The sequence below is a fragment of the Scyliorhinus canicula genome, chromosome 17, assembly GCF_902713615.1.
Source record: "Scyliorhinus canicula chromosome 17, sScyCan1.1, whole genome shotgun sequence".
Lineage (NCBI taxonomy): Eukaryota > Metazoa > Chordata > Chondrichthyes > Carcharhiniformes > Scyliorhinidae > Scyliorhinus > Scyliorhinus canicula.
In genome coordinates, this window is record NC_052162.1 from 50,948,957 (window position 1) to 50,962,754 (window position 13,798).

General features: G+C 43.4%; 1 protein-coding gene across 2 annotated transcripts in view; it reads left to right on the plus strand.

Annotated features, from left to right (window-relative positions):
* Positions 1-530: 530 nt before the first annotated feature.
* Positions 531-13,798, plus strand: part of LOC119952068 (membrane transport protein XK-like) — a 40,490-nt gene continuing 27,222 nt past the window's right edge. The window contains exons 1-2 of one of the 2 annotated variants that reach the window (XM_038775603.1): positions 531-1,214; positions 12,707-12,817. In XM_038775603.1, the coding sequence (XP_038631531.1) occupies positions 12,752-12,817 (66 nt within the window). In that variant the 5' untranslated portion in view covers positions 531-1,214; positions 12,707-12,751. The remainder of the gene's footprint in view (positions 1,215-12,706; positions 12,818-13,798) is intronic. The other variant, XM_038775604.1, reaches the window with a different exon arrangement.

Genomic DNA, 13,798 nt, shown 5'->3' on the forward strand with positions numbered 1-13,798 from the left:
TCTTCCGAATGGCTTTAGTCTTCCCAACATTTAGATGGAGGAGATTTCCGCTTTACTAAGATATATACTTCCACTAACAGGGGCGGCAGGGTGGTAAGGACCGGAGGACACAGGGACCCCCGGGATAGATTCCAACCTCGGGTGACTATGTGGAGTTCGCATTTTCTCTCTGTGTCAGCGTGGGTTTCCTCCGGGTGCTCCGGTTTCCTCTCACAGTCCAAAGATGTGCGGGTTAGGTAGATGGCCATGCTAAATTGCCCCTAGGTAGGGTTATGAGATAGTGTGGGGTATGGGACTTAGTAGGGTGCTGTTTCAGAGGTCTGGCGCAGACCCAATGGGCCGAACGGCATCCTTCTGCACTGCAGGGATTCTATGATTGCCTGGCTGGGTCCCTGCCTCCAATCATCTGCTGCTGAAACCCTTATTTGTACCTTTGTAACCTCTACGCTTCAACAGTCCAATGAACAGTCAGCCTCCTATCTTTACCCGAGATACTCGATACTTGAGCTCAGCCAAAACTCTTGCTGCCCATTTCCTAGTTCAAAAATCGCTCCTGTACTCAGTGGCTTGCACTGGCCACATCTTCAAACCAATGGGTCTTTCTTCAGAAGGGAAGTACCTTTGCAGACAAATGCAAACTATACCCCACGTCACTGAAATTTTAAAAGAGTAACACCCAAACAGGTCTTGCAACATCTGTGGATCGAAACGGTTAATCTTTCAGGTCCTTAATCCTTCATCAGAACGCCACTGAACTGGCTGATCTGCAGATACCGATAACATATCGTTGAAAAGGCAGGAATTAATTGCAAAGGCTGCATGCCCGAAATAAACAGAATTTGGTTGCTCTCTAATGAGGTGAAGCAACAAAGTGTGCGGTATTAAACAGCCACTGAGTGGCAACGAGGCAGCCGGAACCTCGCTTTTGCAACTTCGCAGTTTTTCAAAGTTTGCAATGTGACATTTTTAAAAAAGTTTCGAAACAAGAAGCAAAGAAAAAAAAAATCCGCCAAGACAATCCAGTGCGGACTCGCTGGATCGGAATTTAGTTCTACTATTTGGAGAATATTTTTCCTCTGTCCCCTCCCCCCGCTCGGGTTGGAATATCTTTCGTCAACTCACTGGGAGGAGAGTCTCTGGAGCCTGCGCTGAAGTGACGCTCTGTGGGGTGAGGTGAACAAGAGTATCGGCTGACACTGAGCTCAGGACACCGTGTAAGTGTGGGAGAAGTTTCATATAGCATTGCTTTTTTTTTGTCTGTCCAGGAAATTATCTAACATCGTACGCTTCGCTAAATATTCATTTTCTAAACGGGGGAGAAACCTGGCTCAGTTGTTTGTGAAGCTGCTTAGACTAGAGTCAACCTCGGCGCTTGGCAAGTGCAGTCTTTTTGCCAGGTTGGGTATGTGAGAGAATGTGAAGTAGATGAGAGAGTGCTCATGGAGTCAGTGTGGAAGGTGGTTCCTGACCCTCTGTTATTGGCGCCTTGGTGTTCGCTATGTCACTGTGCAAAACGATGCACACAAACTCATTGTATTTTCTTTGTACTGAATGATCTGTTTGAGCTGCTCGCAAAAAAAAACTTTTCATTGTACCTCGGTACATGTGACAATCCATGAAACCTACAGTCCACAAATATGAGAATAAACTTCGGCCAAACTCAGGAGGTTGCCTGTGAATCGCATTCTTCACCCTCCTGCCACCTGTTGAAATTTGGAATTTCAGTTGAAGTGTACATTCAAGTTACCTTTTACTCTTCTTACTGTTGGCAGATTTTAAATAACGTGACAAGAGTAACATGATTCAGTAAGGATGGAGGCCGTGTTTCAATCTTCAAAATACTGTACATGCAATCATTTACAGAATTAATATGAAATTATAGATTGAGTTTATTTCTAATTCTAACAATGAATTAGTGTAATATATAATAGCTTTCTCCATAAACAACATATTCAGTCTTTTACATTAATTATCCATTTACATTGACTGACTTCCAAAAGCATGCTTCCTGGCACTTGAAAAATGCATAATTCTCTTTGGCCGAGAAGCACTCAATTTAATAACATTAATTGTGAAAATTATGTAGAATATAAATTCTCAAGATTGTTCATTGTGCAATATCTAATCTATCATTTGCATCATGTGACTATCTCATTTTTTCACATTTAAATTTGCTACTTTTAATAATGGTACAAATTATTGTCACTTGGCTCATCCCTTTATGAAATTGTTATCTTGATTTGTATTAAAAAAGGAATAGATAGGATAGATGCGGGCAGGTTGTTTCCACTGGCGGGTGAAAGCAGAACTAGTGGGCAAAGCCTCAAAATAAGGGGAAGTAGATTTAGGACTGAGCTTAGGAGGAACTTCTTCACCCAAAAGGTTGTGAATCTATGTAATTCCTCGCCCAGTGAAGCATTTGAGGCTCCTTCATTAAATATTTTTAAGATAAAGATAGTTTTTTGAAGAATGAAGGAATTAAGGGTTCTGGCGTTGGGCTGGAAAGTGGAGCTGAGTCCAAAAAAGATCAGCCATGGTCTCATTGAATGGTGGAGCAGGCTCGAGGGGCCAGATGGCCTACTCCTGCTCCTAGTTCTTATGTTCTTAAAACAGGTTCAGCTTAATAGAATATATGGTTATAGAATACCTACAGTACACAAGGAGGCCATTCGGCCCATCGTGTCTGCACTGAGCCTCAGAAAGCACACCCTACTCGGGGTCACTCTCCCACCTAACCTTTGGACACTAAGGGGCAATTTAGCATGGCCAATCCACCTCAACTGCACTTCTTTGGATTGTGGGAGGAAACCGGAGCACCCAAAGGAAACCCACCCAGACACTGGGAGAATGTGCAACCTCCACACAGTCAAACCCACCCAATCACTGAGAATGTTCAACCTTCACACAGCCACCCAAGGTCGGAATCGAACCTGGGTGCCTGAGGCAGTAGTGCTAACCATTATCACCTTGCTGCCCATGTACGGTGTTTAAACAAACGTTTAAGTGTGCTGCTCAAAGTATCTCTTGCTGCAAGTTGCACCCTTTGCTTCAGGTGGTAATATTTCAGACGTTTAAATTACAATAAAAATGAAAAGCTAGCTTGCTTGTCTGGCTTAAAATGGGCCTTTGACCAGAATTGGTTTTAAGCAACTTCTGAAGTCTGGCTGCGTAGAGCATCTGTTGAAAATAAGAGATTTGTTGCATGTGAGGTAGCAATTATACACTGACAAAAAGTCACATGATTTATATAATTATGCATTGCAGTGGTTCCATGGTTATAGTCTCTATCCCTTTCCTACTTAATGATGTCCTTCAACTGATATTTACCACTTCTACATTTCTCATAATGGTATACAGAGCACAATGAAAAGAACTTTAGTTTGTGTGGGTGGAATTGGATGGTTGCAAAGCATCATCTTAAAAACTTTGGATTCTCTGATTTATCTTTGGTGTGTACTTTATTCTTTTTTTCCACCTCAGTCTGCATCACTCTCTATCTCCTACTTGTCTTGACAATTGTGGTACATCTGCCATTGCTTTATTCATTGTTTGCATTAACATCCCAGTAATGGGTTTAGTATGGCCACCCTTTTCCTTCACAGATAGGACTTCCAAACAGCAAGTCCTGCTACATTTTGAATGGCTAGTTTTGTAGTTAGTCATTAAAATATTTCTGGGAGTTGTTACACAGCTGCAAGCCGGGAGCTGCAGTCTTGCTGAGTTTCACGTCATGTTTTGTGTGGGATGGTGTATGTTTTCGGAACAAGGTGTTAAAAGTGCAATTTTGGCCAGTTAATGATAATGGATGAATGTTTAACATTTTAAAATCACTTTCTCCTCTTAATTTCCCTGTGAAATACCAAAGGAACATCAAACGATGAAAGAGAGCCTGTGGCATAGTGGTAATGTCAATGGAATTTTATTCCGAAGGCTCAAATTAATGCTGTGGGGCTAAAATCCCATCATGGCAGCAAACAGAATTCAAATTCAATTAATAAAAATATGGAATCGAAAGCTACTTCGAGTTGGTGCCACTGATTATTGTTCACATTGACATTTATTAACGTACATAAGGTGCAGGAGCGGACATAGGCCATTTCGGACTACATATTAGCTCTGACATTCAATGAGATCATGACTCATCATTTCTCCATCATACAGTCAGAGGTGGGGATCTTCTCCGTGTTCACTACTAACAGTGTCTTGGATACATAGGTGCCCATATGCAGGAGGACCTGGACAACATTCAAGCTTAGGCTGTTAAGTGGCAAGAAACATTTGTGCTTTATAAGTGCCAGGCAATAACCATCTCCAACACAAGAGAATTTAACCATCTTCCCTTGACATTTATTGACAGTCATTGAATCAGGACACGATGAGATAAAGCAACTTTCTGCTAAACATGGGATATAGTCTATAAATTGGTACATGGTAGGGATTAGGAGCTGATAAAATATAAATGTGAAATTCATTCAATTATGTCTCTAATAATCTTGGAGATTTTCGGCTTGCCATTGGTATTTCATAGATTCTACGGTCCATGCCACCCAAAAAACTCATCTAAGCTAACCCCATTTGCCTGCATTTGGCCCGTAACCCTCCAAACCGTTCCTATCTATGTATCTGTCCAAATGCCTTTTAAATGTTGTCAATCTCCCTGCCTCAACCACTTCCTCCGGCAGCTCATTCTACACACTCCAAGGTCCCTCTGTTTCACGATACTCCCTAATGCCCTACCATTCACCGTGAAAGTTCTACCTTGAGTTGACTTTCCAAAATGCAACACCTCACACTTATCTGTATTGAACTCCATTTGCCACTTCTCGGCCCACTTCCCCAGCTGATCCAGATCCTGCTGCAACTTTTGATAACCTTCCTCTCCTCACTGTCTACAATACTACCTATTTTAGTGTAATCTGCAAACTTACTGATCATGCCTTATACATTCTCAGCCAAATTGTTGATCTAGATAACAAACAGCAATGGGCCCAGCACTGACCCCTGAGGCACACCACTAGTCACAGGCCTCCAGTCCGACAAGCATCCTTCCACCATTGCCCTCTGCTTCCGACCATCAAGCCAATTGTATATCCAATTTGCCAGCTGTCCCTGGATTCCCTGTGATCTAACCTTCCAGAGCAGCCTACCATTATCAAAGGCATATGGTGCATATAGACTACGTCTACTCCCTGCCCTCATCAACCTTCCTGGTCACTTCATCAAAGAACTCTAATAAATTTGTACGGCATGTTCTCCCATGCGCAAAGCTGTGCTGACTACTCCTAATCAAACCCTGTCTTTCCAAATGCCTGCATACCTTATCCCTCAGAATCCTCTCTAGTAACTTACCCACCACAGATGTTAGGCTTACCGGTCTATATTCCCCGTTTTATCTTTGCAACCCTTCTTAAATAAGGGCACAATATTTGCTACCCTCCAGTTTTCTGGTACCTCACCCATGGCTAACAATGAGACAAATATCTCAACCAGGGCCCCCGTAATTTCTTCTCTAACCTCAGTGTTCTTGGATATACCTGGTCAGGGCCAAGAGATTTATCTACCTTCATACGTTTTAATAGGCCCATCACCTCCTCCACTGTAATGCAAACTGTTTCCAATATAGCGCCACTATCCCTCCTAGGTTCCCAAGTCTTCATGTCTTTCTCCATGGTAAATACAGGAGAAATATTAATTGAGAATCTTGCCATCTCCTGCGATTCCACCCGTATGTGTCCACCTTGGTCCTTAAGGGGTCCTATTCTCTCTCTCTAGGGGCTGGTTTAGCACAGTGGGCTAAACAGCTGGCTTGTAATGCAGAACAATGCCAACAGCGCGGGTTCAATTTCCGTACCAGTCTCCCTGAATAGGCGCCGGAATGTGGCGACTGGGAACTTTTCACAGTAACTTCATTGAAGCCTACTTGTGACAATAAGTTATTATTACTATTATTATTATTACTATCCTTTAATATATTTCAAGAAACACTTTGGATTCACCTTCACCCTCTTGTTATTTATAGTAACAAAATGAAGTGGCCTATAACCATAGCAACAGAATGCTTGTAACAGAGCGAGAGGACCTAAAATGCATCTTGTTGGCCACACATTTGTCACATTCATGTATCTTCCAATTCTCTGTGATGCCAGCGGAGAGACATGCTGGTCGAGAACATATCTGGACCAGTTGTGGAAAAGTCAGGACTTAAGGGCCTTGCTCAGCTTGCAGACAGCTGATGAGAGAGCCTACGGCTATTGGACCCTGGAGCTGCACGTGGTGGGTGGAGCCTCATCCATGTGTCTCTTCAACAACGCAACTTGGTGGGGGTTCTCCATGCAACAACTTTGACCTTGCTAAGAATGACTTCCAGGGACTTCACTGAGGCTTTATACAATCTTCCAGGGACCTGACCATTGGATGTGGGATCCATGAGCTGCACGATGGGTGGCAGCAGGAGATATGGAAGGGAGGCAAAGTGAGGGGATGGGAAAGTCCAAGTCTGGACGGGAGGTGAGGAATGTTACTCACACTTGACTCCTGGGGAGTGAGCTCTGGTAGGAGTGATAGGACATCAAAGTTACAGGGAACAGAGGGTGTGGGTTTGATGGTATTGGGTGAAGGGTTGTTAATCGGGGCACAGAGGTTGGCGTCAGTGGTGATGGGGAAAGGACATGATAACTGGGGAGGGAAAATGTTGGGGGAGCTCATGAAGAACATGACTATATTCATTAAAAATTTTTTTTAAAGAGTATCCAATTAATTTTTTCAAATTTAAGGGGCAATTTAGTATGGCCAATCCACCTACCCTGCACATCTTTTTGGGTTGTGGGGGTGAAACGCATGCAAACACAGGGAGAATGTGCAAACTCCACACGGACAGTGATCCAGAGCTGGGATCGAACCTGGGACCTCGGTGCCGTGAGGCAACTGTACTGACCACTTGCGCCACCGTGCTACCCACATGACTATATGAATGATGGTCAAATCGATGAAGATAGCCTCCTATTGAATGGGCACAGATACATCAAGGAAGCTGCATCAGTGGGTGAGCGGAGATACAGATCATCTCAACTGGATAACTGAAAAGGAAGTGCAGCAAGCTGTATTGAATATGCTAGAGGCCAGTAAGATGCATTTAATGATTGAAGGCTCAATGTGCACGGGAGAGTGCTTGCATAAGGCTCTGCCACCTACCCTTCTTCCTGCAAAGTTACTTGTGACTGGATATGTGCAGGAGAATGGCTTGGGGAAATGGGATGTGCTCGCAAAGTCTTTAGAAGGATTCGAGGGGAAAAAAACCAATAGACATGTCTGCAAATATATGCACTACATTGAATTGTGATAATTATGTGTTCACCTGTGCAAACAGTTGTGATCAAAATGTCTTGATTCCTCTTGGCTGACCACTTTTCGGTGTTGCCTGACATCTGCAGCAGTGCTAGAGACAGCCTGCTGAATGTTTGCCCTGTTGTCTTTGACTTCACCCATTATCCTCTGGAGCATCAAGGTCTGGATTGTCCCTGCTTCCTTTGGCTGTCCTTCTGTAGTCCAGCTGCTCCATCTGTGTTGATGGAGGATGAAGTTGAATGAGACCACAGGCAAAGGGGGCACGTCAGGGTCTTTCATGCGTCGGTACAGATTCGATGGGCAAAGGGCCTCTTCTGCACTGTAGTATTCTGTGATTCTGATTCTGTTGCAAGGCTGATTCCAGAGGCTCATCATCGGATTTTGTCCTCGCATGAGTCTCTTTTTCCAGCAGTCCTCTAAGTGCCGGGGGGATCGGCTGAACCTCCTTGCTGTGGACACATCCGTATGATCATCTGCAAACCGTGGCACCCTTCCTAACCTAGCCCAAATACCTACCACGGTGGGTGTTCCTGAGCTGGTGGTGAGTGCAAATGGCTACTGTGATGCCCCTACAGATGTGCAGCTCTTGCCTTTTCCTCTGTAGACTGGGGGTATTGCTGATACCTGAGAGGGAATCCGCCTGCTCAGTGCTTGGCCTCTTCCTGGAGGCACCTGTGAATGTGAGCCTCCAACATGGAAGCACATTTGACTCTCCAGTTTCCATAGATTGGATGGATCGTTACTCGATGGATGTTCAAGTTCCCCAACGTCAATGGCATGATCATGCTCCACTGCTGTGTTCAGATGCCCTTTACATGAATTCAGTAGAGATCTCAGATGTGGGCACTGCCCTCCCATATTCTGCCATTCTCTGCGGTTGTGATTGATCTTATCCTGCTCAAAGAGAACAGAACATGTGTTTGAGAGTTGCATGCATTTCAACATTGGAATCTGGCTGATTTCACATGCTTTGCCTTGTAAGTTAGCCTTCCTTTGTGTGGCAAGGCATCACTAGTGTGAATTGTGCAGAAGGCTTGTGGATCAGCTCCCTCCAGAGCACTGAGCCATCCACATGCAAGGCTTAGAGAAGTGTCTGATTTGTGAGGGCTGCTTATTCATCTTTCCCCCCCCCCCCCACTTCCATGCAGTGTTCTTTGTCTAGTCAAGGGTAAAGGAAGGCAAAGTGGTCACTCCACCGCAGAGTAGATGCACTGTAGTGGAGTTGTGAGGCATGACTATACCGTGGCCACTGAGGCCCTTGTACCCTGACATATTGGTTTCTTTATGGTTTATGGGACCATCGGGTGAGACTCCTCCTGTATTGCGATCCCAGATCAGACACCAACAGTGGCTAAGATACTGGACAGAAACCCCAATATTTTACTTAATTTTGTAAGACTCAAGGAGTGATTTCACGCAAAAATAGGGATATGGTATATTATAATAATAATATTACTTATTGTCACAAGTAGGCTTCAATTAAGTTACTGGGAAAAGCCACATTCTGCTGCCTATTTGGGGAGGCCGGTACGGGAATTGAACCCGCGCTGCTGGCCTTGTTCTGCATTCAAGCCAGCTTTTTAGCCCATTGTGCTAAACCAGCACCTATTAATACAAACTTTATTACTAACACAGTATTAAAATATCTTTAACATCACACAAGAAAATATCTTACAATTACCTCAAACAATACCAATTAATTCAGTGACACAATCCTTAACTGCTATCTTATAATTCCACTGAAACAACAGAACCACCTCTGCTCTAAATCCACTTTTAAATACATTACAGCAAGTATTCCTGTGTCTGCTTACAGAGATGTCTTAACTCTACTTTGAGAAAGAGAAACCTTTTGAGACAGCTTTCAAGAAAGAAGCCTGACCCTGTCAGACTAATGCATAAACTCTGCCTGTTTTTCTTCAGAAACTAACTCCGTAAACTTTGGAAGGTAACTGCTAGTCTGTCTATTTACAGATCTTCAACTGAATTGTATTGAGAGCAGGCGTTTGGACTCCTGTTCACATCTCAATCTAAAACTCTAATATCTGACTATTTCAGCCCTTGTCTCCTCCCATTAGCTGAAACACAATGTCTCCAACTATCTACTCCCCAGGGAACCCTCTTTATCCAAACAAAAATCCATTAGCCCTAGCTTTTACGATTCTTTAATTCCTGGCTCCCCAAAAGCCTAGCTGTCTTGCAAACCAGGATTTAAAAAAAACTACTGCAGCAGTCATACACACACTAACCCAGGATTTTAACCCTTACTGCACCAAATACACAATACTATATCTCCAAATTTCCTATAGTCATCACATGTGGCAGAACAAACATTCATTCTCTTCTGGCCAACCTCCTTGTACTCCCTGGGCACACGTGGATCAGGAGGACACGCAGGAATGTGTCACTAAACCTAGGCGCTGGCCCCACGGCTGCCCTTCCAGACATCCCACTGTTAGTATTGTGCAGATGTCCAGGCGCCATTTATATGATGGGGCAGTCTGCGCTATTCAGCCCGCCCCATCGTGGAATACATCACTATGGCTGCATAATTTAACAAGACCTGGGTGGAAGGTACCACGGGATTTCGTATCTGCCTCTGCCACAGGATATACTTCCCATCCCTATCACAGGACTGCATCCCTGATGGGAGAATTCCGCCCCACCGCAGTGTGATGTAACTGAGAGCATATACTGGACCATATTATTTGAGGTCTCCTTGAAGACCTGGTTCTGTACTGTTACAACTGAAGTCTGGTGTGCTCCATTAGAGCAAGAGACCAGTCCCAACAGATCACTGTTGATGATTGCGAGTAAATTGCGTCATTGACAGTTGGCCTGGTTAGATTTGTCCCTTTTGTGGATAGGACATACCTAGGTAATTGTTCTACGTTGTAGAATAATTACCAGTGTTGTCAGACTGAAGCTTGGCTAGAGGCATGGCAAATTCTGGAGAACAGGTTATCTACACTACACTACAACCATGATCATACAGTGGGTAGCACTAGTGATTCACAACTCCAGGGTCCCAGGTTCGATTCCGGTTTGGGTCACTATCTGTGTGCAGTCTGCACATCCTCCCCGTGTCTGTGTGGGTTTCCTCTGGGTGCTTTGGTTTCTTCCCACAAATCCCGAGAGGCGTGCTGTTGGGTTATTTGGACATTCCGAATTTTCCCTCAATGTTCCCGAACAGGCGCTGGAAAGTGGCATCTAGGGGCTTTACACAATAACTTCATTGCAGTGTTAATGTAAGCCTACTTGTGACCATAAAGATGATGATGATTATTATTATTATATAGGGGCACAGATCCATTGGTGTATCCTGTGCACTCAATCATAACTTGATGGCATATCACATTGGCTGAAGACTGGGATCTGTGATGTTTGGGATCCCAGAATTATGCCTGTCTATTACTAATTATATTTGAATATGCACAGAAGTTGGGTTGAATGTGTGAAAGGAGTGGCTGCTTTTATAAATGTTCACCAAGGATTGAATCAAAAACTGAAAACCAAAATTGGTTTGTTGCAAACCCACAGCATGTTTATGCGAGATTTGCATGCGTGGAATGCCTCTCACTTTCTTTGCAACATTAGATTGTCGGTTCACATAGCTGAAAGAGGGTGGTTTCTAACTGCAGAGCTAGTGACATTGGGAAGAGCCTAGGTGTCAGATTTTGTCACAAAACAACCACTTGTTTACCTCCAATCAAATGCATAAACTATCTTGCACGTTGTGAGCTGCATCTGTTATATAATGGATATGGGTGATTTTGTGTACATCAGTGAAACTAATGAATGACCGTAATTAATCCAGCAAAACCAGCCAATTAAGTGGCTGAACAATTCTTATCCAACCTGTGCAACTTGGACATGAACAAAATGGTGATGATGTGCAATCCTCGTTGTTATGGGGTGTATTTTAAGCTAACGTTCATCTACATTCACTGCCATCTGTAGACCAGTTCACAGTGTTTGCCTAGCTAAGTTGCTTTTCTTATCTAGTAACAGAAGCATAGATCTACTATTTGGTTAGTTCCATTGATTCATTATATAATTATTGAGGATGACAAAGTTGATTAATTGTGGCTAACATGAGAAAAAAATGTTGTGAATGGATCCTGTTAGGGATTGTTTAAAGACAAAATCTGAACACCCAAATTAACTGTTAGAACTGTATCTCAAAATTTCATGCTTTTAAACAAGAATAAACTTTGTTATGCAAAGAGAAATTAAGCAAAGCAAGCGCCACTAACTTAACACCATATAGCTTCAAATAGTTTTATGCTATAAACTGAGTTCTGTACTCTTTCCATCACTCATCCACCCTAGATAAGTTACTCCTTTATCTTGCGACATTCAGTCACTTTTCTTGGGGCCAACTGAAAGGTATACCACTGTCCTCCGGAATTCACTTTAATTTCTTCTCGGTGTTCCAGCTACCCTCCAAGTTATACTCTATGGAGCTCCTTCCATTTGGAGCTCCTTCCATTAGCTTTTTGATTATAGTTTTCTTTACAGACCTCCAACTGTCAGTTGCTTATGGGTTTCTGGCAAATTTCCAATTATCTTGCCACAGCTTTCCAAACTAACTGCTGACTCATTTTCTACCATGAGGTTCTGCAAGGACCACTTTACATTTATTCCATCAGCTGCAAGCCGTAGCAAATCTTACAGCTGCTTTCCCTCTCCAAATCCAAACTGAAATTGATTGAGCCCTACCCGCAACCCACGCAATGAAAGCCTGACGAGCATCAATTTACTTTGGCTCTCACTGCTCCAATGAGTTGCAGCCTACCCAAGACAAAATCTGCCTCATGTCTGTTCTCTAAACTGAACTACTTGTTTCTGTAACCAAACATATGCAGCTAAATTAAGCAAAAGTACCTTCTAACCAAGGCTCAGCCTGAATCGCTATATGGTAAAATGGCACACTTTTCATAGAATTTACAGTGCAAAAGGAGGCCATTCGGCCCATCGAGTCTGCACCGGCTCTTGGAAAGAGCACCCGACCCAAGGTCAACACCTCCACCCTATCCCATAACCCAGTAACCCCACCCAACACTAAGGGCAATTTATCATGGCCAATCCACCTAACCTGCACATCTTTGGACTGTGGGAGAAAACCGGAGCACCCGGAGGATGTGCAGACTCTGCACAGACAGTGACCCAAGCCGGAATCGAACCTGGGACCCTGGAGCTGTGAAGCAATTGTGCTATCCACAATGCTACCGTGCTGCCCTTTGGGATGGTTTAAACAGAAATGCAAACAAATTTTACCTTCAACAAAACTCTTGGATTCTGCAACTCTCATGAACACCAATTTCTATCTCTAATGGATTTTCACAACCCTCTTTCCCAGAATTGCTAGCTTCTTAATGGAGGTAGCGATAGGCGCTTTGCCCTGATGAAGAGGTCCAGAAATCGGTCACCCATTCAAGACTTCTCCCCACTATCAACTCTTATGGTGAAGGTAAGTTACCTTTTAAAAAAATTTAGTACCCAATTAATTTTTTTCCAAATAAGGGGCAATTTAGCATAGCCAATCCACCTACCCTGCACATCTTTGGGTTGTGGGAGTGAAACCCACGCAAACAGGGGGAGAATGTGCAAACTCCACACGGACAGTGACCCAGAGCCAGGATCGAACCTGGAACCTCAGCGCCATGAGGCAGTGCTGCCCCACGTAAGTTACCTTTTTAAGTATGATCATCCCCAAGCTTGTTTGAATTACATTTACATCAGAGTTATTATCAGTTTCTCAATCAAGATTTTCCATTTATCTTACATTTAACACTTTAATCTCCAAAGTAAAAGTTATATTCCTGAATGTTCTATTCTACGACGTTTGATTTATGAATCGGATTTTCCCAACCAACTGATTAGCAATTAACCAGAAGAATATATTTAACTCACCTGTTAAACACAATTTTGAGAGTGGCAGTCAATGCTACATATAAGCACACAAGTGCCCCGAAAGATCTCAGAGCGGGGGCAGGATGGCTCTTCTATCTACCCCTGATCTGGAGACAAAGGATCTGGGAATAATTTACCAGGCTGTAGACATTTCCAGTGTTGCTAAAGATGATAAGATAATATGTTTCTTTAAATATTGTTATGGAATAAATGACTTGGCAGAGTCCGATACTTATCTGACACCTTACATTGAGGAGATACTGGAGCAGGAGGGGCTGAGTTATCGTTAAGTGCCACTCCGCGCAGAGATCAATTTGAATCTGCATTTGTTACTCCCATACAGTGCTAATGTCCTCTGGAATGAAAACTACCACTGTCCAGTCACTGGTAGGTAGTTCTGAAGAGCTGGAAATTGTGCATAGCATGCATTAATGACATAGCCATTATTATTTTGATGTTGGAAGAACACTTCATTCAAGTCTAGGTATTGGATCCAGTTAAGCCAAAGAAGGTTGACTGCTCAGTACACACATAATCA